Raw genomic sequence first — 26375 nt, forward strand, 5'->3', positions numbered from 1 at the left:
CTCTTCTGGCCAGAATTGAAAATTACAGCATAAATATCTGGAGAAGACAAAGGCCAGCAATGTTCCTTGTATTTAACTCTGATTATTAGGAAAGATTTGGGTGACCACAAATATTCCTGCACAGAAATACATGCTACATTTTTTTATGTTGCCCACAAAAACCACATTGGCATGAATAATAGTTCTGACATGAACAATTTTATATCCAAAACATTGTTTTACTCCTTTTTTGCCATTTCAATCATTAATATAAGTAAATATGAGTAATATCATATTGTCAAGTAGGTTTCCCTGGGGCTTTGCAATTTACAGCATGAAACAAGAAGAAAATGTGTTTCCATCAATCTCTCTAAAGTTCAGTTACATGTGAACACAGTAAAAGTTCATCCCCTGATGTCTAAAACCAGTAAAACAATTCCTGTACTTTTTTTTTTTTTTTTACTGTAATCTCATCTTGCTCTGGTAGGAGTGTAGATCCATGAGTTCACAGTGCTGTGTGGAGATCTAGATTAAAAAAAAAACTGCAGTGAAGCAATAGTGAGCTTAATTGTTTTGGATAGCATAGAGGAGGCAAAGAGTCAGTGTGCAGTGAAGTTGCATGGCAACCTGATTGCTGACGAAACCCAACTGTCTGCCACATTCAGTCATTTTGTGGAAGCTTGACTAACTAATCCAGTGATCTTACAAACAGTGTTACAGTACTGAAGAAAAAAAAAAAAAAAACTAGACCAAGATTCATTTTGCATACATGACAATCAGGCTGCATGTCTTTAAAGACTTTGTGGAAGCTATGAAGAAGGTTAGAGGTTGATCCACGCTGAACTCCAGCTCAATAGACACGATGTTAACTTTTTCTTTTTACAAACCTCCAAAGAAAGAACAGGATGCTTTAGAAAATATACCAAAAGCAGCCACTGAAACTGCATAGCTGGTTAACTGGGCTGTAATTTAATGATATAACATTCAATACAACATCTGAAATGTGCATCTTTGGTCACATTTCATCCCATCATTTACCAAAGTTTAGAAAATTTTCAGCATATTTATGTAAAACCGTTATAAATAAGCAATATTTTAATCAGTTTATCCGTTTAATACCAACAATTCCCACAAAAGTAATTTGAAGGCAAATGAGTTTAAGTTCAACACTTAGCTACATAGAGTCCAATCATATAGTTCGATTCAGATCCAAATTAAAAACTGTTGAGTTCAGTCCTAGTTGTAACACAATACAGATTAATTCAGTTGATCATTTAGTGCTTTTTAATAAGAGGCTTAAGCCGATTGCACCGAGCAAATCTCTCATTCTGAGCAAACTTGTTTTTTTTATTATCATTGGCAAAACAGTTTTGCAAGCAACAAAGCTGTGCTCATTATCAAAATGACAATACAACAGGAAGAATGCTGAAATTTTTTAATCACCGGCGTGAGGAAAAAAATTTTCCTTTTTCGTCATTAATGAAATTCTTAGTCAAAGAGCTTCTGGCTGCCTGACAGACATGTATGAATAGGAAACAAGTCAGTGAGAGGCAATTTTGGACACACAGAGTGGACTAGAGTGTAAACAACATGGAATAAAAAGCGAGACTGATGCTGTAATGCTAACAAGAAACATAAAAACAAATACATAAATGTTATGCATGTGTGAGTAAGACCTGGACAGCAGCATAGCTGGATGAACTAGACCATCCAGTTGTTTGGTTTCTACAGCTGGAAATGCATCTGAAATGATGCATTTTTAGAGAGGACTGGAAAGTCTTTCAACATGGAATGAGATCATTTTTCCCCCAACACTCATAACTACTCCTATTATGTTACCAAACAAATAGTAATTTTAGTAAAGAAAAACTCCACTGAGCAGCCTAAAGAGTTTTATTTACAATGATTTCTACAATCTTGTTTTCTAATAACTCTAAAGAGAGAAACAATGTGAAAAGCTCCTGCAAAGACGACCAGTTTTTCAGCATTAGTTTGTAAACAAACAGACTTTAGAATATGTGTACATATCTAAATGTACTACATAAAACTACCTGGAGGACATTTCTTAAAAGTCATTACGATGGTCCGCCTCTCCTTATGAAAGGCCTGACTATAATTTGACTCATACAACAGTAAGGACCTCACACAGCATGTATTTGGAACAAGGGTAACCACTGGGCTTTGCTAACGGTTTCGCTCAATGACCAGGATAACTACTGTTGGCAACACAAATCGACAATTATGAATTTTTCTGCATTTTTGGATCTGAAGAAATATTGCACTGACTTGACCAGCTGTGTACAAGTGATTCACTGAGGCACAAACAAACACATACACAAATAAACAGTTTATTACCACAGCCGTCACCAGATCTTAACATTCAGATTTCTGGACTGTGGGAAGAAGATGGAGTGGCTGGAGAGAGAACACATGCATGCATGTGGGAAACATGCAAAATCCATGCAGAACGCAAGGTTCTTGTTAAGAGGCATTTACCCATGAGAGATTTTTCTACCACACATCACCCACAGAGGGAACACAATGTAGCAGCTCCTCTGTAATGAAGCTTTACCATAGAAATGGTTGGATTACAGACAACAATAGTGTTTTAACTAAAAGATTTAATTATGTATAAACAATAGCAGACTTTCTCTATTTTTTTTAATTAAATGTCATGGCTTATAAACATTGCAATATTACATTTTGGGTAGGTACTACACTGCATTACATATCTAATTTTCTCCGCTAGGGAAAGGAATATGTGCCCAACTCATTTGCAGTCAGCTTCCAAGAGCAACATGCAAATCAATGAAATGGAAAGAAATGGAACAGCAAGAACAAGGCAGAACAAGTTGAGCTGAAGTCACCAAATGCCTTCGCTCTGCCTGGTATTTATTTGTCTCAGCAGTGATTAATGATTGTGGCAGCTGTGAGATTTTGACTTGGATGCCAACGCCACGCCCCTGCTTTTTCTGATTGTTTTTTTAATGTACATAAATGCATGTACATGTTTTAAATATTTTAAATATATGTATACACTTACTATTAGCACTCAAACCAACGTTTTGTATACTCTTAGTGCCATGTAAGACTCCAGATATCTCTTTTACATTGCAAAACACAAACGTAAAACAGAACAAGGTGAAAACCTTTCACCTTTCAACCTTCCTTCTGTCTGTGTTAGACGTGCACAGCCGACAGACGGGCCATAACACATGTAGACCGGCGTGAATCTGTCAGTGCTCTGTGTCTGAAACCCTTTCACTCAGTTTAAAACCAAACAACTGACAAAAAACAGCATTTGTGAAGGAATGCAGAAAGACATCGACATGCACAGCCTTTTGACTCCTCTGATAAAGCGTTGCACCTCCTCTGCACACATACGCATCTTCCCCTGCATGACTGCTGTGAACAGCATATGAGAAATGCACAATAAAACTGCTATAAGACACCCCAGACACCTGCCACTTCAAACAAAGCTTATAACTTATATGTGAAAGCGCAGAGGACACGCAAAGTCTAACTCGTTCCAGATGCGATGCCCGTCACACTTCTTGTTTGAGAGCAAGAAGTTGCACAAAATTTCATTATTTTGATAACTCATTCAGCGTGCATTCACTGTGCGACTAAAAATAAATAAATAAATAAATAGTTGTAGGAATTTCATGTTTCCAAAACAATTCTACAACTTACTTAGGATTTTATTTGCACCAACATGTTTTTGCAGCTCCACAAGTTAAAGGAGTTCAGATTTTTTACATTTTGGCGTGTTCCTCATTACATTCATTTGCTTTATTTAGTGTTTATGACACAACAAGCGCACACAGTTTTACTCTGCAGAGGAGCAACACTGACACTAGATATTGCAACACTTTGATGACTTTCATAAAAGTCTGCTTTGGAGTTATCGAGTTCAATAGATAACTATGCCAGAGGTCACCAATGCTTGGGTCAGGTTCTAGATCTGAACCTAACCTAGTTTTGAAACCCTTAGCTTGAGATTTGTGAAATATTCACTGTCAGCTGAAAAAAACTTAAACTTTTATAAATACTGTTGCTGAAATCTTGTCTTGTTCTTGTTCTTGTGAGCTTCATCTACCATTATGTCCTAGTTGAAATAGTGCATATCATGCTGTCATGTGAAGATCCAAGTACGCAACAGTAATTAAGTGACAAATCTGTGAAATGTGAAAAGAAATAGCAATACAGTTAAAATAAGTTGTTAAAAAATCTTAGGAGAATCTGGGAAATTGGTAAAATTTTTAAAATTTCAGAACCATTCCAATAAAGTATGCATGTTGAAAATCAAAATAAAGAAAGTAGAGATGGTTTAAATCTTTTACACATTCCTGCAGTACATTTGTAAGATGTAGCATTGGGAGACAGTGGAGAAAAGACCTTACAATAAAAAACAGGCCTCAGCTGTTTAGCCCCAAGTTTTTTTCTCTAATTGTTCCTTCAGGGACGTTTAGAGGCCAGAAAGCTGTAGTTTTAGACAAACTATGATCCGTTGGAAATAAAACACTCATTTATAATCTGGGTGGAGTGAAAACCTTGACAAAATACAGTGAATGCTGATTTTTGGACTATTGAAGACTCATTATGTTGAAATGTTCTACTCAAGACAATCACACACCACTTTGTGTTGTTTTTTCACATTAAACCTAAGAAAATCCATTGACCATGTGGCTGTGACATGAAAAGATGTGGAAAAGCTCCAGGTGTTTTAATACTTTTACAAGCTGCAATTTTTAAAAGAGGTTGAAAAGAGAAGCAGTGCCCACCTGCTCCTTCCCTGTCTGAATGCAGTCTTCTCTCTTTCCAGGTAACGGAGGCCAGTAGATCTGTGGAGGAAGACAAACCAAAGGGGCATTTAGGACGGACATAAAAGAAGAATTGGACAATTAATAGCCTCATAACACTGAAATTATACAAACAGCCATTTTATTTGACAATGTAGCAAAATGTGATTGCTTTGGGGAAGCAATTACTAATTGATGGTAAAGCAAACAATTACCATAAATCGACTGCTTTACCACAACTTTCCGGTAAACAAAAACAAACACATACTCAGCTTTAGTATCATTAAATCAGATTAATTGAAAGCAATTTACTAAGCAGATCACATACATAAGATTTTTAATGAGCAAAGGGGGAACTTCATGGTAGACAAGCCAAAGCTTCATAGTACGTACTGAGGTAATATTTGAAAATGGTACATAAAATTTGCAGGCTTGAAACTGATGTAATTTCAGACGAAGCAATAAAGTTTTTTATGGGTCTTATTAAATTCTGTTCGGCTTTCACACCCATCTTTAGCAATACGGGGTTCTTTTTAAACAAACATTAGACCTGTATTATGATCTCATGTCCAGGATTTTTCTTTTTTTTTTTGTTGACAAGTGCTGTTGCTCCCTGGTTTGTTATTGAATGATTTCTTTGTTCAATAGTATGAGTAAGGTTGAGAAACTGTGCAACAAGAATCAAAACTATTCTCAAAATACACTAAATATGATAAGTAGATAAGTATGTTTTTTTAAAAAAATACAAATATAAAGTAGGATTTTCTATTCTTTTTTCCTCTAGATTCCCACTGTAACGGTCCAAGAGGCGTGAATGAGAAAATCTGTTGGATTCTCGGTGACGTGTGTGAAATGGAAACTGTACCCAAGACACTGAGGCTATTCTTTCCACTGCTGTCTGCAAATGTTGTATTCATACTTGCTGTTTCTGTAAAGAAAGGCCCAGGCCTGCCTCTGTCGGGGTTCACTGACGTTGGTAAAACTGTTGTTTTGTACCGACTTCTAAAGACAATAAGCATTTGTCTGGTCCAGAAGGAAACTGCCTTTGTTTTGGCTAGTCGAGATAAAAGCAACCAGTGGGGGGAAAAAAACAAATGACCCAGACTTGCATTAGGTTGGCTCACTGACTCCAGAATATGCATGGAGAACATGTGCATGTGCTTAGGGCTCCTGCCGCAGCTATAGGGACAGAGTGAGAATGAATCAGAAGCAGTAAAGTGCCTTGTTGGCCTCAAAGCTGAACCACATTCTCTTCTTGTACCAATTACACATGGATTTCATGTCAGCAGTAAAACTGTAAGGCACACTGTATATCCTCTGACATAAACTTCAATATCACCAAAATCCTCCCAGTGGACTTGGTGTAAATCTGAAAAACTAAAAGCATCCACCCAAAATTGTATAAATCATTTATACTTTATGTTTCATTTGTATTAGTAATGTGAAAACTGAAAAGCAAGAGGAACCTTACTGACCCAGCCTGGTAAGAATCAATGGCCCAGTCCAGAGGATCTGGACTATTGAGAAACGATTGCTTCCGGGAGGAGTGGACTGTGTTGAGGTTTTAAATGTTACCCATTTGGCTGTGACATATGTAATGTGCCAGTTCAATGTTAAGAAGCTTACCACAAACTGCCTGCAATGTAAACAACTGTCCTCCACTGCAAAGAGAGAAGTGCTGACCCGAACAAGGTGACTGTTAATCTTAATTCAATATTTGGAAGAGCGAACGGACTGAACAGGTTCCTTCACTTCCTCTGCTGCCATTGTTAAAACTAGAGGCAGACTAAAAATCGATGCTGTTGTTCACGCTTCTCTTTCTGTTCACTGATTGTCTCCGGTCGAAAACCGTCCGGAGACAGAGTTAAAGAGAGCGAGCCTAGATTGTGATGAAAGCGAGAACTTTTTTCAAGTGGAATTGCAGAGGAAGGCAATATTTATCATATCCGTTTAACAAAATGGTGTCATTAAAAACACGTCTCTGGTAGTCAGTCTCAACTATCAATAATTTAGAAATCCATCCATTTTCTTTACACCCTTGTCCCTTAGTGGAGTCGGGAGGGTTGCTGGTCCCTATCTCCAGCTAACGTTCCGGGTGAGAGGTGTGGTCACCCTGGACAGGTCGCCAGTCTGTTGCAGGACAACACAGAGACACACAACCATGCATACACACACTCACACCTAGGGGCAATTTGGAGAGGCCAATTAACCGGTCAGTCATGTTTTTGGACTGTGGGAGGAAACCGGAGTACATGGAGAAAACCCACGCATGCACAGGGAGAACATGCAAACTCAATGCAGAAAGACCGGGGCTGGGAATCAAACCCAGAACCTTCTTGCTGCAAGGCAACAGCTCTACCAACTGCACCACTGTGCAGCCCATAATTTAGAAATCTTTGTCCAAAAAGTTCATTTTATACAAAACTAAACCAAGAAAATATGCATGGTTTTCCAAATGATTTCCAGAATTGTGTCAATAATTTTATGACGGTGCTTAGCAGTCCTCTGCTGCAGTGATATTGCAGATATGTGACACTGTAAAAAATATTTTATGGTGAAAAATGTAGAAAAAAAGATTTAGACTGAGCTGAGGTTAGGCTTATGTAATTTAATAATTATGAATTTAACCAGAAGGTTTTATTTAAACCCATCCAGCATTATGGAGAAGAGGAAGAAATCGTTACTTTTGGTCTCAAAATACATCGTTAAAGATCAAGGCTTAGTTAAACTGAACAAGACTGACTAACTCAAAAGCACGCAAGACACGCATCATTATCAAGACAAGATTACGTTTGATATTCTCACAAAGTTTAATCTTTAACCAGAGTAAACTTTAATCTTAAACTTAAAACAGTGGCATAATTTAGGGTTTTTAATAAAACCTTCAGATTAGATTACAGTGATGGCGTCTTTATAGGCAGCTGCAGTTCATCCAAAATACTGCTGGCAGAGTCGACACCAGGAAAATGGCTCACACCACACTAGTCTTCAAAAAACTTTGTTCCTCTAATTTTCTGTAAATCAGTCTGAATTATAATATTTGAATGGCGCAGCATATTTCCATGCTTTGCTTTATCCTACATCTCTCTGAATGGGAAAAATATTTGGCAAATGTCAACTTTCACTCAAACTCTGTATAGAAACTGGGACATCTTGATGATGCTGTAATCTAATATGACAAAGTTAACATGACCACGGCCAGACAGCTCCACCTTCTTATCAAAGGATTGGATATTCTCTCAAACATCCAATCTTCCTTTATGAGCGCTTTTTTTTTTTCTAAAACTGAATCATCATTAGAGATTATATGTTTTATGTTGAGTAAAATGAAGTTAAAAAAAGGTGGAACCAAATGCGTCAGCTCTCTGAAGATCTTTATTTGGCATGAGTCAGAATAATCCATACTAATGTGCGTCATTGCATCACGACAAACTCTGACCTGGCATGTTTTACTGATACTGTTAAAATCCACCCGGCCCCAATTTTAGGTCCCAGGGGTCCAAGTCATTGTGTTGCAATATTCAATCCATTGTCTAAATCTCTGGATTTGCACGCTTCAGGAGGCCAGCCAGCCTTCACCTGCCGCTCTATCTCTCCCATCATGCTTCGCTTCTGGCTCCAAAACATGCCGTTTGATTTCAAATATCTCTTTAATCTTTAAAATGTATAAATAAAAGACAGTCTTTTTAAACTACGGATGACTTTCCAGGGTGAGACGCAAACAAGTCATAAAGCCTTTTGACTTTAATCTGCTTCTGTAAATAAATTATCCAAAGATTAGTAGATCCAGAAACAATACTTTAACGTCCCGCCAAGATTAGAGCCATGATAATCGCCAATGGTTTAATGAACTCCATTTGCAAATAATATACAACAAAGTAGGCATAAATCTCATCCCAAGAAAGAGAAAACTAACCTTAAATTTTGTCATAAGCTGGGAGCACATTGCATAAACTAAAGCATATCCTTTTCCTTTTGGGTTTGTGCATTAAAACCAAACCCAAAACTGTAATGAACAAAGTTGCAGCAGTGGTACGATGTTGTTTGTTTTAAATATTGGACTGAAACACTAAGACCATTAAAACTCACTCAAGAAATAAGAAATGCGGTCCTCCAAGGAGAGACTTTAACTTTCAACACGCCCTCTGCTTTTATCAACACACCAGTTCCAGCTCTGTATTGCTTTCACACCGAAAGGATTCCTGTTGAGTTGAGCAACGCTAAGTGAGCCAGAACAGATGCCATCACGAGAATCACCAAGGTAGCACAGTTCACACTATTCAGCACACGTAACCAAACACTGGGCAAAATAAACGAGTTGTCTGGACGTGCAGAAACATATGAAACGTCTGTGACGGCCAACCCCGATTCCAGGCCCAAGCAGGAAAGAAAGACTGAACATGTTATTTATGCTGCAATAACCAAAGGTATTTTATTAAATACCACTGTATATATAACACTGACGAAATGGACCATATCAAATAAACATTTTCATTGATTTATATGACATATTTTGGTTTTCTTACAAATTATAATATGGGAATTTATTTACTTTGAATTAGTGAATAATTTTATTTTTCCACATTTTTGCCAGCATAACAATGAAACTACCAAACATTAACTATCTCCTGAAATGACAGCCAGATGACAAAAGTCAATAACGGATAACAAACAACACTATAACTTTTGAATCAATTACATATGGTGGTTTTAAAATGTTACTAAATTGTGGTTCTAGCTTCTTGTAACAGCCGAGAAGTGGCAGCAAGTGGATATTTGGTATCTCCCAGCAACATTGATGAACATCTTGGATTATGAAAAAAACAAAATGTTTCACTGGTACTAATGCATGCTTGATATTACTTAAAGTACAAGTGGTAGATTATAGGGCAGATCCCTAGCTGATTATAAATTTCCTTTTTTAGAAGGCAATGTTGATAACTTTTAAAACATGAGAGTTTTCTAATATTTGTGAATTCACTGTAGACTGAGAGACAAATCAGACATAAGTGCTTGATATATACTTTTCAGTGTATTTCACTTCTCTACTCACACGTTCACTTCGTGTCAGTCAAGAGGTTTTTTTACTTGTCAAAAAGGGAACATTCTGTCGTTTCTGCTCCTTTCACGAGCGCAGTGGGGATATCAGTTTTAAAAAGTTACCTTTGTTCACCACAAACCGTTTATAGAGCATAAGTACAGGCTGGAAGGTACAGTATGAATACATGTAACATATGTAGCACATTTTCCCTTCAACCAGTCTGGAAACATGCTGGTGAAATTAAATCTTGTTTTACACTGAACTCATCAATTTCCCTGAGGACTTAGTCTTCCAAAAAAAAAAAATAAAAAAACTTTCATGCTGTTCAGTATAAGTTTCAGGACTCCACCAGTAGGGCCTAAGCACATTTTGATTTACTCATGCATGAAATAAATTATATTAGATAAAGAACACCATCTAACATAGGATTTGAATCATTTACTGTAGTATATGCATAGCATGTGTCATAATATACAGATTTCATAAGCTTTATGATTTTAAAAAGTGTGAAAAACTTAAACTACGACCTGACAGAGTTTAATCCACTAATATTCACCTCTTTTTACAAGTAGGACATCTGTGGCTTGTTACTTGATTTTCGTTTTCTTGCATACAAAAGTATATACATACAAAATTTCTACATAAAACATTTTCATAATTTGTCACATTACAACCACAAGTTTTAAGGTACTTTTACGGGATTTTGTGTGACAGACAAATGAAGATGAAAGAAAAGAAGACATGGTTTTCCCAATGGGTTCAATAATTTTAGACATGTTAAAACAAAAATTTGAGGAGTGCTGCATGCATTTTGTATTCAGCCTCTCTGAGTCAACACTTCAGATCCGCCTGCAGCCACATCATCACGACTTTTCAGTTTTGGTGTAAAAAGAGCATCCGGAGAACATTATCCCTGTTTACTCTTTTACGCAATGTCAAGCATTGTTAGACTTGATGCTGCTTTTCCACCTCATATTATGCAATACTTTGCACTGAACTACCAGATACCATTTTAGTAAAATACATTAAAGTTTTTGGTGACGTTCAAGGAATTTGAAAACTTTTCAAAGGGTTTTGTTGAAAATTTGTTTCACATTCAAGTAAAAATATTACATTACTGTATGGTCTTGACTTGACAACATTTTGTTATTTTGGATACATGATTAATTATGCAATATATGATGAATATTTAAACATCCAGACTCTTTAGAAGAGGATCTGCTTCGTAGTTTAACCTTCCTTGTATCTTTGCTGCTAATATATAACAATAATAAATATTGAAATGATTTATGAGGAGCTTCCCCTTTGCAGGTGTTCAGGCATCAGAAGAGAAACATTAAACTTGGCATGGAATAGGCTAGAAGGTAACTATTCATAGAGCAAAATAACAATGCTAAGATATACACTGTTTATAGGGTAAACAGAGCAAAGGAGGGATTGACGGACAACAATAAATTTACCATGAATCCGTGATTCTCTCATCCTTTGCTGTTTATCTGTAAAGCGATCTTTTGTTGAATTGTGTTTAATATTTTCCACATTTCACCTATGATGCAACTGGACTAATATTAAATGATATGTCTGCTCAGGTTTGACCCCCCACTCCCTATTTGTGCTTGATTTATAGCAGAGTTCATTTAAACAGATGTTCTGTATAGAAGAACAGTTCTGGGGAAAAAAAAAAGAAAACTAACCCCACAGTGTCTCATTACCCGTAAAATCATCATTCTACAGACTGAGACCAGTTGCAGAATGACTGCAACTTTTATAAATAAGTGACTCAATGTGTATTAAATATGCAATGCTATGTCAATCTTTACAACAGAAAACTTGATACAAACAAAAATATCCTCAGCACAAACAAACGGTCTAAAGCATACTGAAACCTCACCTCTTTGGATTCACTGCTGACGGGACTCAGCATGACAGAGTACAGGACATCTTTACCTCCCAGGAAGAGCCGATCACGGTACTCATCAAGAAGGACAGCGCTGAGTGAGAGCTGGCCGTCATGGCCGCTAAAGATGGACGACCTGTTGGTGGACAGCAGGTCTGTAGAGAGCAGAGGAAAAGAAAAAAGTTAGCTGGAGTGACACGGCTTGTTGTTTTGATGTCCCTGTTGAAAGGACAGAGGGACACATTTCATCACATGAAGAGTTTTCCCAAGCATCCGTTCCTGCTCTCATCGCAGTGTTTGGAACACAAACATGCTCTCAGCTTTTGCAAGGAAACATGGATGCAATTATCTAACAGTTCAGCGTATGATGCATCTTAGTTTTGGGGTTAAGAAGTTAAGTATCAAGCACTGAAACAATTTCCAGATGGTCCTCTTATATCATCTCTTATTCTTTTTCAGATTTCCCCGTATATTATTATAGTACCTTTCTCCTTCAGCCACCAAATGTAACGTATTTCCCTTGGTCCTAACAATCAAATTCTCTTTTTTTCAGGACCATCAAAATAGTCTCCTAAGGGTTAAAACCTACTAAGAAAAAAGTGTGCATCGAATAAAAACAGACACTTAGCAGGTTTTTCCATTAAGCACATAAGTACTGCTGTTGCTTTGCAGACCAAATCCCAGCTTTGTAGTTTGCATTTTCTTCCCATGTATCCAAGTTCAGTCAGGTTACTGCAACTTCATTTTTCAGTTGTCATGTTCCAGAGTGTGAAAGAAAACTTAAACAATGCCAACATGTAGTGTCAGTAAAACAACATCTTCCAAGCATCCACAAGTCTTTTTTGTTTTAAATATTTATAATTTGTGTACAATACAAATAATAATTTTAAATCTAGCATTTCATATTGCATCAACCATACAGTGAAGCCATTAAACACTGTTTAACATGTGTTTCACATCTGTCTCATCTTTTCGGCTTGCTTCTTCTCCAACATTTTGACTCCTTCTCTTTTTGTCCAGGTAAAGACATGAGGAGAAAAAAAGTTGTGCATGAGAAGTTGTCACATGACTGTCAAAGCCCCGCTGACGGCGATGCGGGTCTGAATCGACGTTCTGCCCATCTCTCATCACTCGTCTGTACCACTCTCTCGCTCAGCCCAATACACCCAGGCAAACATGCTCATGCAAACACAGGGATGGTGAGAATGGGGCTCGAGTCACTCAGCACTCAGCAAAGCATATTGACAGAGTGAAGCTGGAAGACCCCGTCACACCTCGTCCGTCACTGCGGATCTGTTTTTAGTAGAGATCTCCATTTCTCACCCTCACAAAGGTGCAGAGACGGCAAACCTTTGCTGTAGGCTCATATTATTTTATTTACTTATTTCCCATCAATTTGCTTGTTTTAGAACACTTGATTTATTATATTAGCCGTCCGCCTTGTACCTCTGTGCAAGCGGCTCATTTGGAAGAGTCTCCAGTCACCACCAATTATCAGAAGGTAAATGCAGGTATGAAGTGCCTTGTAAAAGTAAACATTGCACAAAAGAGTAGAGAAAGTTGTGTTTGGTCAGTGTTATCTTTGTTGTAGTGCTTCTTAGCAACAAGTCTGCTACCACTGTTTGTTAATTTCCCTTGAAATGGGGCAACATTAGGGAAAACATATCTGCGAGTTACGTGGAAGAGTTGATTACACATGTTGCTCCCATTAAAAAAAAATAATAAAAAAATCCAAATCCTGTTTATCAACGCAAAACAGCTTATTCTTAAATTTACTTGATTGGTGTTATTTATTTATTGGCTTGGATGAAGACATGATAAGACATGGAAACTGTAAAGACGTATAAATATTTCAGCAAAACACTGCAACTGTTGGCAAAGAGAAACCTGGTTAACCTTCTGCTGTATAAAAAAAATAAATGCACAGCTTGAGGTTTAAAGTGGATAAAAGTAGGCATTCAGCATTTGGTTAAAACTTATATTACAGTGTGTGATAAATCAAATCAACCAAACAAAAAAAACAAAAAACAGAAAAGCTAGTATATATGAAATTCCCTCATTAAACATGAGGAAGTGGTTGCTGTTATGTTGTGAAGAACTTTTTGGCATTTCAGACATTTCTAATATGTTTCTTAGATATTTTCTTCAAAGCAGCTCAATTAAAATCCACGCGAACCAGACACTCTAGAAAAGTCCTATCCTATGTAATGCCCACAGAGACATAAATTATAATAATTATTTCTACAAAAACACCCTAGTTAGCCAGCAAGAAGAGGAAGGCTTTATAGCTGCTGGCAACATAATAATGAGGAAAAAGGAAGTCAGGAGGCAACAGGGATTTTCACAGGAACAAAGTGAGTTAAAGCAAGGACAGGAAAATTGGGAAGAACAGGATGATAACGTGGCGTTAGGAGCAGCAGAAAGTCAGACAATAATGAGCAGAAAGATAAAGATGTAGAGGAAATCCGAAAACAGACCACTGACTAAAGGATTCATCAGAAATCACAACATGAATCATACAGAAAGACGGGAAAGGAAAGCAATATTGACCTCACTTTGCCTCTGACGATTTGTCACTGCCCTTTTATCTGTCACTGAGTTTATTTCACACATGCCTTTAGGGTTTACATTTTTATAATTCATATAAAACGTGATGGTGCTGAAGGAAAAAATTACCATATGCCTTCACAATATCAGACGTGTATGAATTTTAGGCATGTCCAAGTATCAATAAAACCTCAGTGATCTTTTAAAGACTGATTCAACATCTCAGATGTCTATGAATCTCTTCTTTGAGATCGCACACGAGAGACCACAAATCCAGGAACATAAGTTACGTGGCAACATGAGTGGAGTTCAGGATTTTAAAGATTGAAGACAGTATTACTGTTGGCATTTTAATGATCTGGATCCACAACCTTCCTCTGTTCTTGGAAAAGACATGCGATTACCTCAAAACGTTGAACATTTTCCATCCATCTTTCTGGTGGTTGTTTTGGATTGCTACACAGCAGTCCGTTGTCATGTCATCTTACATGCCTCACTGTGCCAGATTCTGACATAATGCAAAATCTCAAGTCTTAATGCAGAAGATTTTAGAAACATATGAAAAACTCCAAACCGTTTATGTGCCAAGCAGGCAGGTTTATTACTTCTATATACTGGAAACTTCATTTTCAACTTTAGCTGTGTTCAAAGGCAGTATTTTTGTTTAACATTCACATTTTGCATGTGAATTGAAGATTAGGCTTCACTGCAAAATGTTTCGGATGATCCATCTATTTACCTCAGTGCTTAATTAAACGCTGTGTCTCCATATAAACATTGCCCTGCAGATATACAGTTGTTGTTAGTCAAAACAATACAAAGACTGTCAGGTATGTGTGGCATGTTTCAGAAGATTGTGAGAAACAGTTTTTTTTTTTTTCACCAAAAACACAAACACTGTTGCACATTTTCCAGCTGATGAAACATCCAGAAGATTAGCCATGGAATGTTAATATCCTCATCCCGCTCTGTATCTGCCGTGTATTTCCGAGGCACAGGAGGATATGGTGCCTTATGTGAAAAACATGCCAAAAATCACCTCCGTATGCATCCGACACCGAAGCGTATGCAATTTGAGCTCAGTCTAACACAGGCTACCATGCATTTTCTGAGTATTCTGCAGGATTAATGTCCTGAGAAGCCATATGTTCTGCACATATTTTCAAAGTTTCCTATTATCTCATCTCACAAGCATCTGACCACTTGGGAGCAATCAAAATGCACTGAACTTTTATTCCTAGATGGTTGTTTGGTCTTTAAATATGAAAACAAAGAAATGGCACCGTCACAGATAAAGTAATTTGATGTTTGAAGCTACAGTATGTAACTTTTATTTAAAAAATAATAATAATAATAATAATACAGTTTCAACGTGTTTGTGTTAGTGTCACTATGTCATGATGGTGAGGTTCTTGCTGAGTTGACTCCACTTCTGGTACCGTTTCCCTACACTTAAAGTGTAGTATGAGACAAAGGCTTTGCTCCTTTGCCTTCTCCCAGAGCTCCCAGTGCTAACTAGAAACACTTAGTGCTGTCAGTCATGCCTGTGTGCGTGTCGCTTCCTTTCCTCCCCGCTCCCTTCTCTCTCTATTCAGCTTCTCCCCTTCAGCAGAGCCTGTTATGAATGCTAAGGCTAGTTAGCATAGCCACCGATGACATTGGATGAAGAGTTTTTCTGTAATGGTGAGTTGTCTCTCCGCAATTTCCACATTTAGGAGCATGTTCACGAGGTTGATTGACAGCGCTAAGTCCCTCCTCCTGTGTCTAATTGGTGGTTTTTCCACCTGGAGTGGTGCATTTCTTCAGATAGCAATAGGACCACTTGGAAGAGAAGGAGGAGGTTGATCTTTTCACAGATTATCTGTCTCATGTTATGCTGTCACAACATGGTGGCAGTTTTAACACATGCAAACTTTAAGGCAAAGAGCCACTTGTGGTTTGCACAAAACCACAACTTGTACAAACATTTGGTTAGTAGGTTACAACTTCCTTAAAACATCCAGACACCTCCCCTCGTGTGCCTTAAAGGAGCAAACATTATGTGGCTCCTTGACCAAACTCACAGTGTGTAACTTTCATCTTTGTGGCATTTGTATTTACCCTAAACTCATTCGGAAGCATAAGCAGAATCCTCTTTAACGTCTCCTTCTCTTCGGCTCCACCTGTAAACTTCATAAATCACTGATATATACACGTCCCTTTCTAGCCAAAGCGAAAAATGTAAGCACATAAAAGTGCATTACACAACGACACTAAAACAGGATAAAAGGTGTGTTAACAGCTTCCATCTGTGGCTTGTTATCACTCCAGCAGCTCATCACTTCACCGCTGAAGTCACACCATCGTCTAACGTCTCACGAGCCACATTTCAACTCCCGCTGTCTTTTCTTCTGCATCTCTCTTCCTTCAATAATTCCCCTTTCCTCGTCTCCATCACGCTCATGTTCGTCCTTAATTCCCCGACTCGTTATTTCTTGTCTCTTGAAGTTGCCTTTAAATGCCATATCTTGTAGTTTCATCTCTCCTGCCTGTCTAGATGTCGTCCCTACTTTCTGCCCTTTGCAACCTGATCTCTTTTCCTCCTTTGTGCCATTTTTTTCCCCTTCAACCATCTTTTGCCTGTAGACCATATATAGCTGCAAAGTTCTGACAGCATCCAAGGTGAAACATCTGTCTTCAATGTGTATCGTTTCCCCGCAGGCAGCGGGCCAACGCTGCATCCACAAACAGCAGACGTGCCAAACCGAAGCGACAGGCGAAGCAGCATCTGGTTTCACTGTGTCCAACCTAAGCTTTTGCATCGCCCCGTTGTGAGATCTGCGGAGATGTTTATGCAGTAATTTATGCAGCGTTCTGCTTAGTCAGCCTGCCCTGGTGAGACGCCTGTCAGAACTGGCGGAGGGACATGTGGACGTCTTATTCACTTGTGCGGTTTGCGGTTTTTCTTTGATGTGGGAGCTTACATGATTTCACCATTACGCAAAGAACAATGAAATGTAATCAAACTTCTGAATGAGGATTAGAAGAAATGAGTTGTGATGAAAATGACACCAGCAAACATTTGAGTTTTCCCTTCCAGTGAGTTGGAAATGTTTTCTCTGGAAACTCTTATCCGCAGCTGATTTTTTTCCATCCTTCCTCTGTTTGTATAAACTTTTTTGCTCTGTGTAGGTGTCCCAGCGCTGTTATAAATGATTTGACAGTCCAAAAACATGCAGCTTAGCATCTCTGCTGACACTAGATGGCAAACAGAGCCGGTTGTTTTGCATCCTGGACTCCTGTATTTTGTGTGACAAACAAATCCAGCTATTGTTAGTAATATTGGAAACTGATTAAATGTCTTCCCGGCAAATGTCTAGAAGTTTTCCAAAGCTTTCCCACATACAGGAAAGCTGCACCAGTTTCAGAATGAGAAATTTAAAAATGCCAACGATCAAACAATACCCCTGGCTTTTGAATTAGCTTTTTTATTATGACAATAAATAAACTGTTACAAACATTACACTGACATCTGGTAAATGACTGTATGCTTTGTGTCATTGTTGGTTATGCTTGGGGTTTTAGCTTCTTGTTTCGATCTTGTGTGATTTATTCTGAGCTCCAGATTTCTCAATCTCCACTTTGACTCTAGATCCTCGTTTTCCCCACGTTCTGCATTCCCAATCTATTCAGCGTCATCCACTCTGTTTTCTTTTATCTCATATTTCAGTACATACTGCATGTAATTTGAATTTCATTGTCATATTTTTGAGTTTCCTTATTTATTTATTTTTATTTTTGTACCATCGAAGATACAGCATCTTTCCATGCTCATGCAAACGGGTCCAAAACTATCTATTTAAGCTGTGACACTTTAATGAATGCTAAAATAACCCACTGCAAATAGGTATTTATGAGTTCATTTTATAGGTTGTGTCTAATTTGATTTAAATGCAATTAAAGTAATTGTCTTTAAAAACGTCTTAATGTTCAAGGAGGAAAAAGAAAACAGTCCAAGAAATACTTACTTGTTCTAAAAGCAAAAAGGTAACACAAAACTCTAAATCGTGCGCTGAAATCTCCAAAGTACAAATTGTTCAGAGGCACAGAGTAAGCTGTATTAAACCTCAGACAGGTTTACACCCATGCATATCTACACCTGCGTGATTGCTATCGGTGTTATCGTTGGCTTAGAAAGAGAAGGAGAGGGGGACACATCTGAAGCCTATTAGACCCCCTGTATTTCAAAATGTATGCCAGACCCAAGCCCCGCATGAATAAATAGGACCCTAGTTCAGACACATCTTTCCACATCAGAGCTGACAAAACTGGCTGTTTCTCTAAATATTACTCCTCTACGTTTAATTGTCTTGAGCTCTGACACGCAAACACACCGACGAGGTTTCGTTAGACTCATTACACTGCTGACTGACTTCCCAGGGTATCATTAGATCTCGGTTGTATATTATTGCAGAGTGTCAAATATTTCTGGAATCTGCTGTGTGGACTAAAAACACTGCACACCCTTCCACTCCTTTTCATCCTTCTCTCCCAGGTTTTGTGTTACCTTCCATCCAATACTTGCCCTGCTTGCATTATGGTGTTTTTCGCAGAAGAACAAAGTAAAGCATGCAATATTTTTTTGCAGGTTCTAGTGTCCCTAAATATACATGTGCTGTGCATTCTAGATAAACAAAAACAGACTTCCTGATTAAGCTCCTCCTGCATCGTTTTCTTGCCATGTTACCAACAAGGTTAGTCTCTCTTGAAAATAATTTCTATGCAACTCTAAATGAGATGAAATTAAGCATTTTTCATAAAATAAAAAAAATTAGGTCCCATCACATTGATAAAATGTGTGTCATTTATGCTGCACCCTGTTTTGTGTGATGAAGGGCGTAAAAATGTACAGTCAGCCACTGCATAAAATATGTTACTGAACTAATGTTGGAGTTATTGTTATGTTGAAATAATAAAAAAATATTAAAGTTTCAAATATAACTTAATATCTGAGCTGGTTGTGGCTTCAAATAGTTTATAGTTTTTATTTTAGATTGCAGCTTCAGACGTACAACATTAATTTTGAGCTGAAGTTGTTTCCAGAGAAAATACTACTGTATTCAATGAGTGCCAGAAGAACCCTGGACTGATAACAGATTCTTTAAAACACAATTTTGAGATTGACTTTATTTGTAAAAACTAAAAACTAGAGATCGTTCGCTTTGTTTAGCTCACAAAACCCACAACTTTCCTTGTGACAGCTGTCAAATATATAAAATCATACAACCAAAGTCAATGGGTTTTCTTATGTGGTCGTTTATTAAGGTCGGCTAGTCTTGTTCTTCATTCCACCCAGAAAGTAGCCATTAAAATAGATCTTAAGTCTACAACTGCTGACAAAATTTCGCCTAAACAATTACATCAAATTTCAACCTACATCTTCCATCTTTGATACACGTTTTTAGATGAGCAAATTTGTAACTTTTTAACCACATTTTTACCTTGTTTGGATGGAAGTCTTCACTGTATCAGTAAAGACTGAATGAATACAGTCTTTACTGAATCGATACAGATCGATTGATCGTCTGTATCGATTCAGTAAACTCTGAATCGATACAGACGATTCAGTAAGTGCATCTGTGCTGGACTAATGCTAACGTTGCAAAATATGGTGAATGTGGTGATGAGCATATTTTACTGACATTTTACTCCTTAAAGCGAATTGTCTTTTGTTTTTTTTTAATTATGTTAGATGTCATTGTTAAGACTTGTGTAGTTGGCATGAACAGCTGTAAAACTCCAGCAAACAATTAGTCATTAAGGTTTCAGGGAATCGCACTGGCAAGAAAATAGCAGCACATATAACTGATGACAGATTTAATTAGGACATACCATGCCAAGTTGTTCCTGCTCCTTGCTGGAGATGTCACATCTCATTATTCATCTTAACCAGACACATGAGATCACTTAACAACAGCAACAAAAAGTGAGAACCGTAACCACAAATAAAGAGAAGACTTGAGGTTCACCTGCTGTGTTTATTACTTCCTCCGTCTATCTTTTTCTATCAGAAGTCCTATATTTCGTTCCCCTTCTCTCACACACAGAAGTGCTAACGAATCTCTCTCTCCTCTAAAGATGCTTCCTGTTATTTGATCTTCTCTCTCTCTCAGGCGAATTGACACACAACGTAGGATGTTGCCTCATCCTCCTCTATAGAGTCAACCCCACCATCCCACACAGATGTACCATTCTCTCTTCCCTGATTTCATCATCATCATAATCAATCTCCCTTTCTCTCTCTCCTCTCTGGATTTGGTTCTACCCATCCCTCTCCTTAACCCAATCTAATCCATTTTCCTGCCCTTTATACCTCCTGCCATTATTCAACCGCTCTTTTCCCTCCTCTCCTTCAGAACGATTTAAACTCCAGTCATCGTAACCTCATCCCCACTCTATCACTTTCTTTGAACACCAGCCATTTTTCCCCATGTCCTTGTTCTCAATTTCCCTCTGAAATGTTCCTCCTAACCTCTGCATCACTCTCTTCATAATCCATTCTTAAAAACGACCAATCCTCCATTGTTTCCTGATCTTCTTGGACTTCAGTCTTCTAATTAACAACTTTACTCACATCCTTCACTGCCGTCGAGCTTGATCTGAAGCCTTTATTCTGTCAGTGAAATCTGCTTTCATGTGCTCAGCCAAATCACCACCGGCCTCACACACACACACACACACACCCCCACACACACACACACACACACACACACGCACTTTAACTCAAAGCAGCTCAAAGCAGATGCACTCTTCACTTCTTAGGTTTGGCTAACTCTTCACTATAAAAGTTGAAACACACTTTTAATTGCAACCAAATCTGAAATCTGGTGTGAGGTTTTATTTCAATTTATTATGATCATAAATACTTTTAATTTCCTGGCCAGCAACATATTCCTTATTATTGACCTCCATTTTGTTTGCTCACTTGTTTCTCTGTGTTTTCTGTGGTGGACTTGCAACCAGTCCAAGCGACATTTGACTGTGGTTTTGTTTCTGGCCATTATTCAAGGCACTAGAAAGTTTTGTTGTTGTTGTTGTTTATAGTGGGTTCAACTGTTGCCAAGAAGACAAAATGCATTCTTCAGAGATTAGCTTAAATTAAAGGCTTGAAAAAGGAACGGTCTGTGTGTAGTCTATATCATGTGTTTTACTTACTGAAATAAATGAACATAATGAGTGTTGTATTCTAATAATTGAAAATGTCTATGTACTAGACATAGACTTGCTCTTTCACATTAAACACCAGAAAAATCCTCAACAGAAAGGAATGTCTAGAAAATTAAAGTTTTGAAATTTAAAGTTTCCTCACTTTGTGCTTTATATAATTCATTGTGTAATTGAAAAAGTGGTAGACCGTAGTAATCATGGTACAGTATAGTCCATGTTCAGATGGCCTTTTCAGATGCATCTGCAGAACCAATTGATTGCTAAATAAAAGAGTCTTTTTGTTTCCGTGTTTGTAACGTTCTCCATCACCCAGGTTTCCCACCATCATTATTCTGTTTTCCATCACTTCACATTGGCTCTGAGCCAAAATGCTAAATGGCTACATAGGACTATAAAACGACAGGAGACAGAAAGTCCCACTTTGTTTTGGTTTATCTGTCTGACCTTTAGTTTTTGATAATACCATATGTCACGGATAAATTAATGCAACAATTATTATGGTTAAAAAAATCCCTTATTTTTACCAATATTAAAATAGTTGTATATCGCAATTCTGTTTGGAAACAGATTGCACTTGTTGCATTTAAAAATAAAAAACATTTGAGTGTTCAGATTGTAGTCGTTAAATTTAATGGTCATATTTTATTGTCAATTAAATTGTTTTTCTACACATTTTAACCTGAAATTAAAACACAAATTTGGGTAATTTCACATTTCTACGCTACATTGGCACAACTCTTTGATATGGCTTCTGTCAGTTTGCTGAAATTTTGTGGGGAAGCTAGGGATGATCCAGCCAACAGATTTATTTCAGTCTGGGGACCATATGGGCTCTCTGTGAGTCACTACAGAATTACACTTTGGTTTGAAAGTCTTCCAGGTTTCTAGTTTGCACATGTCAGATTCAAAAGAGAACATCGTTTTATTTTATAAACTGTGATTTGGGTAAATTGCCTAATTTCTCTCCATTCTGAGATTTGATTTTCATGTCTGACACAAGTCTTTACTTAAACTGTGGGCCGATTTGTTATGTCAGTGATTATTGAAAAAGAGTGGAAAAAGTTCTGGTGGTTGTAGATGGGCTGGGCTATGTTGTTTTTTTTTAAACTTTGCCTAAGAAAAGTTGTTTCCCTTTTGACATCACCAATTTTCCTGCCAATTAATTTGGATTGTTCTTCAAGGCGCTTAATTATATTCCAAGAATATGTTGACAGTAAATATTCTGACTTTTTTGACAGATATTTGAAAGCAGACACTGGAAAACTTGCAGTAAAAAGAATAAATTCAAATAAACAGCAAATGTCACTTTTGTTGTAGATGGCAGACATATTTGGTAAACCAAATCAGCATTGACTTTACAAACAGTTATATTATTTTAAATGTCTGACCCTTTCCTGTTTTGAATGTTTAAGAGATTTTAATTTTTGCACAACACCATAGAATATCTATTTTTTTAGTTGCTTAAAGACATGATGTAATGAGAAAGTAATGCTCCCAAAATGCTTTAACCATTTATCAGAGCAGCTTGATCACCTGCCATGCCGGATGCCGCAGATTCTTTTGGAAATATAGATAAATGTGTCCATATGGGTACCACGGCTCTCATATGGCATGTTGCTGCACATGTGCACCCTGCAACAGAACTAATGCAACTGTGACTCAAACTTCACAAATGTTGCACAGCAATAAGGTCATGCTGCCTTGTTAAAGTGATACTTAAGGAATCCCTTATTGTTTGAATAGCTCACTAATAATTATCTATAGCACTTGGATAGATAAAGAGCATAAAAAAAATAATTCTACATAGTTGATTGGATAGTATGAAAAATTAAAGCAAAACGGTGATGTTATGGAAAAGCGATACGTTCAGTCAAGATGCAGAGGAACACTGTGAAGTCCAACCCATTGGTCTCAGCACTCTGCTAACTAGGAGTCCATAAAAATAACAGGCTTCAAAGACGTCAGAAGACTTGATTTTCCCCAGAGTCACATTCATTTCCTCACATTAGCAGAGATTTTTCAATGACAGAATTCAGGCCAACAGTGTAAGAGCCATTTTAACGCCCAGTTTTAGAAAAGTGGGTTCCAAATCTCAACATTTGGCAGACTACATAAAAAAAGAACATGGAAAAGAACAAAAGATGATGGGTTATACTTAGAGGAGAGAATTTCTGTAATCTAGAAATTCAGAAAGGGTATTTTATTTATTCCTGCTTCACCAAGACAACGGGGCTTTTTTTAATGGCTCCACTGCACTGACTCTCTCTGCTGGAGCCGTACTTGATTCTCTGATGTAAATAAACTACACAATCTCTACAGACAAGTTAAAATGGCAGCGCAGTGTTGCTTACTGGTAGTGACTTGGTGACTTTGGAGCAAAGTTTTTTTAAATTATTATTATTATTTTTCTTTCAAAATCACCTAGATGTGTTTCAGGTATCTATGCCAACCTCGGTTGGCTTTTACAGACAAATTAACTTATATTCTTGTCTACTAAATGCAGTTCAGGTTTTCTCATAGCAATTCGCTAATTTCCTCCTTTTCTTCAGCTATGTATACATTTCATATCTGTATTTCAACGCTCTGAAACAAATCCACAGTAAGGGTCAACATGAAGGGCCTTAGCAGCATGATGTACATGCAGAAACTGAAGAACCTTTTAAAAACTCCTAAAACCTCCAACATTTGAAGACAGACAGTTATCAGGGAGCTTTTGAGAGCAGCCGAGAGTGAAGCTGGTGTGTTTCTTTAACTTTACGGGTGGGGTAGAGTTTAGGGAGATTAGATAAATACTTTTTTTAAGTTTTGAACCCTCCTCGCTCAAGGTCTACTACTGTGATGTCTAAGGTTCGTGTTAAATTCACCACCATGCTGAGGACATCTAGGTTGTTGTTGGCTACATTTGCAGCCGAACTATGCGCACCCTTTTTTTTTTTTTTTATAGTAACTGAATCACAGTGGACAGCCATACATATTTCCCAATGAAAAGAGATGGAAGGAATAGTGGGACTAAATGTGCATGCCTACACACACACACACACGCACCCACACACACACACACACATGCACGTTTCACACAGTGTTTTGCGTTTGCTTGGGGTCCTTAGTAATCTGCATGACAGATGGTCAATGCCACATTGTTGGGACTTGAACTCTCAACCTTTGCCTGTCAAAGGGACCAGTGTTCCTCAGCATTCAGGTTGGCTCTTCTTCCCTCCGTTACTGTCATTCCTGCACTACTCTTTCAATCTCCTGTATTTTCCCTCCTTTTTATAAAACCTCCTCTGCAGCTCGCTATTCATCCAGTCTTCTGCGTTCTGACGTAAATAGTGTAAACTGCTTCATTTTTGCACCTCTCTCAAATATTTGTTTTAGACGTTATACAGTGTTGTTTTAAATGTAAAACAGAAAAAATGTTCTTCCAGACTCAGAACCAGCCTCATCTAATATCTCTAATATCAGCTTTTATCTGCCTTTATTACTCGCTGGGCAGAAAAAATAAACCATAACGCAGCATAATTTTGATGAACTGACACAATCTGACAAAGTTAATGAAGGTATTTATGCTGTATCCAGCATCAAGAAAGCAGCCTGTTTTTTTTTTTTTTAAATAACAGAGAATAATGAAATACCTGGAACCTGATGAGCAGGAACTTTCCATGGTTAAGGACAGAGATTTTAGAAGTTCAGACGGTCAACATACACAAGGAAAGTTATTCAAAACCGGCCAAACTGAAATCAACCAGTACATCTCTACGTTTAGAAAATTAAACAATTACACAGTCTAAAAGGCTGTTTAAATCCAAGGCTGATTAAGTTTCATGGTCATAGTTCATTACAAGTGCTGCAATGAATAAATGCTGCATTGTCTGTGTTTTGGCATTGCAGTGTTTCACATAAAGTTGGTTTAAGATTCATATTCTGAAAATTTCTCCCAACATGAAATAAACCAACACATGGCATCTAAAATTAATCTTTTTGGTTATGGAAGAAAAACAACTTGGAACAGCTGACCAGGATTTTCAGGTGAGTTAAGGTTTCCCTTGCCAAGTTAAATGGCCTTCATCTAATTTTCTTTATAAACAAAAAGACGTTGCCAGCAGAGATGTTTATTCTTTATCAGCGTTGTAATTAAGTCCCAACATAATACAGAAAAAGGAAAGACAATCTGTTTCTGAGGATTCTGTAGTTCTTTTTATGCAGATTACCTTGTTATGCTTTATTATTGTGAGTTCCCACCTTTTCTTCTCAGCTCCAGATACAATACTTAAGCTCTTTTCAGCTCCCTTCCCATCTGTCACCTCTGATCTGACTGTGTTAGTCCTCAGCTCTCTCTCTCTCACATTCGGTGTCGATGTTGTTGTCTTCAGTCGGCAGGCCGCCATCTGAGAGCCGTTACAGGAGAAATACTGCTGACACGCCACACAACTGACACTCAGATGTCTACATCAGATGCCTAAACCCTGAGTGACTGCAACAGTGTCACGGAAACTTTAAACAAACACATTCAGCAGCTCAGCAGACACAGATGTCAGTCTGCAACGTCTTAAATAAAAAGGCTCAGGAACACAATTAGTGAGGCTCATCAGCAACAGCAGCACACAGACCAGTGCTTGGCTGATTCAGAAGCATTAAGCCAGCAAACCTAAATTCCCTGACAAGTTATATTCTGCTTTCTCTATACGTTTAACACTCTTTTCTTCACCACACAAATTATCTCATTTCACCACACCGACAGGTACATATTGCATATTACTGTCCTCAGCAGATCCACAGACCAGATGAGTGAAACATCTCAAAAAACCTGCATGACTCTGTAATAGGAAGCTATTAATGGTGTGTTTACAGCTTTTAATATAAATGGCCAGCACTAATAACTTGAGCGCTTTGCGCTCAGCCATGT

The 26375-nt window shown here is 37.7% G+C and overlaps 1 protein-coding gene across 1 annotated transcript in view; it reads right to left on the reverse strand.

The window, feature by feature from the left end:
- Window positions 1–26375, reverse strand: part of sema3g (semaphorin 3G) — a 63428-nt gene that overhangs the window by 31029 nt on the left and 6024 nt on the right. Inside the window, exons 2-3 of the mRNA XM_015008042.2 lie at window positions 11714–11874; window positions 4764–4823 (exon numbers count right to left, since the gene is read on the reverse strand). Coding sequence (XP_014863528.2) covers window positions 4764–4823; window positions 11714–11874 — 221 coding nt within the window. The remainder of the gene's footprint in view (window positions 1–4763; window positions 4824–11713; window positions 11875–26375) is intronic.

This window comes from Poecilia mexicana, unplaced genomic scaffold (assembly GCF_051168715.1).
Source record: "Poecilia mexicana isolate PSO_F unplaced genomic scaffold, ASM5116871v1 scaffold_12, whole genome shotgun sequence".
Taxonomy (NCBI): Eukaryota; Metazoa; Chordata; class Actinopteri; order Cyprinodontiformes; family Poeciliidae; genus Poecilia; species Poecilia mexicana.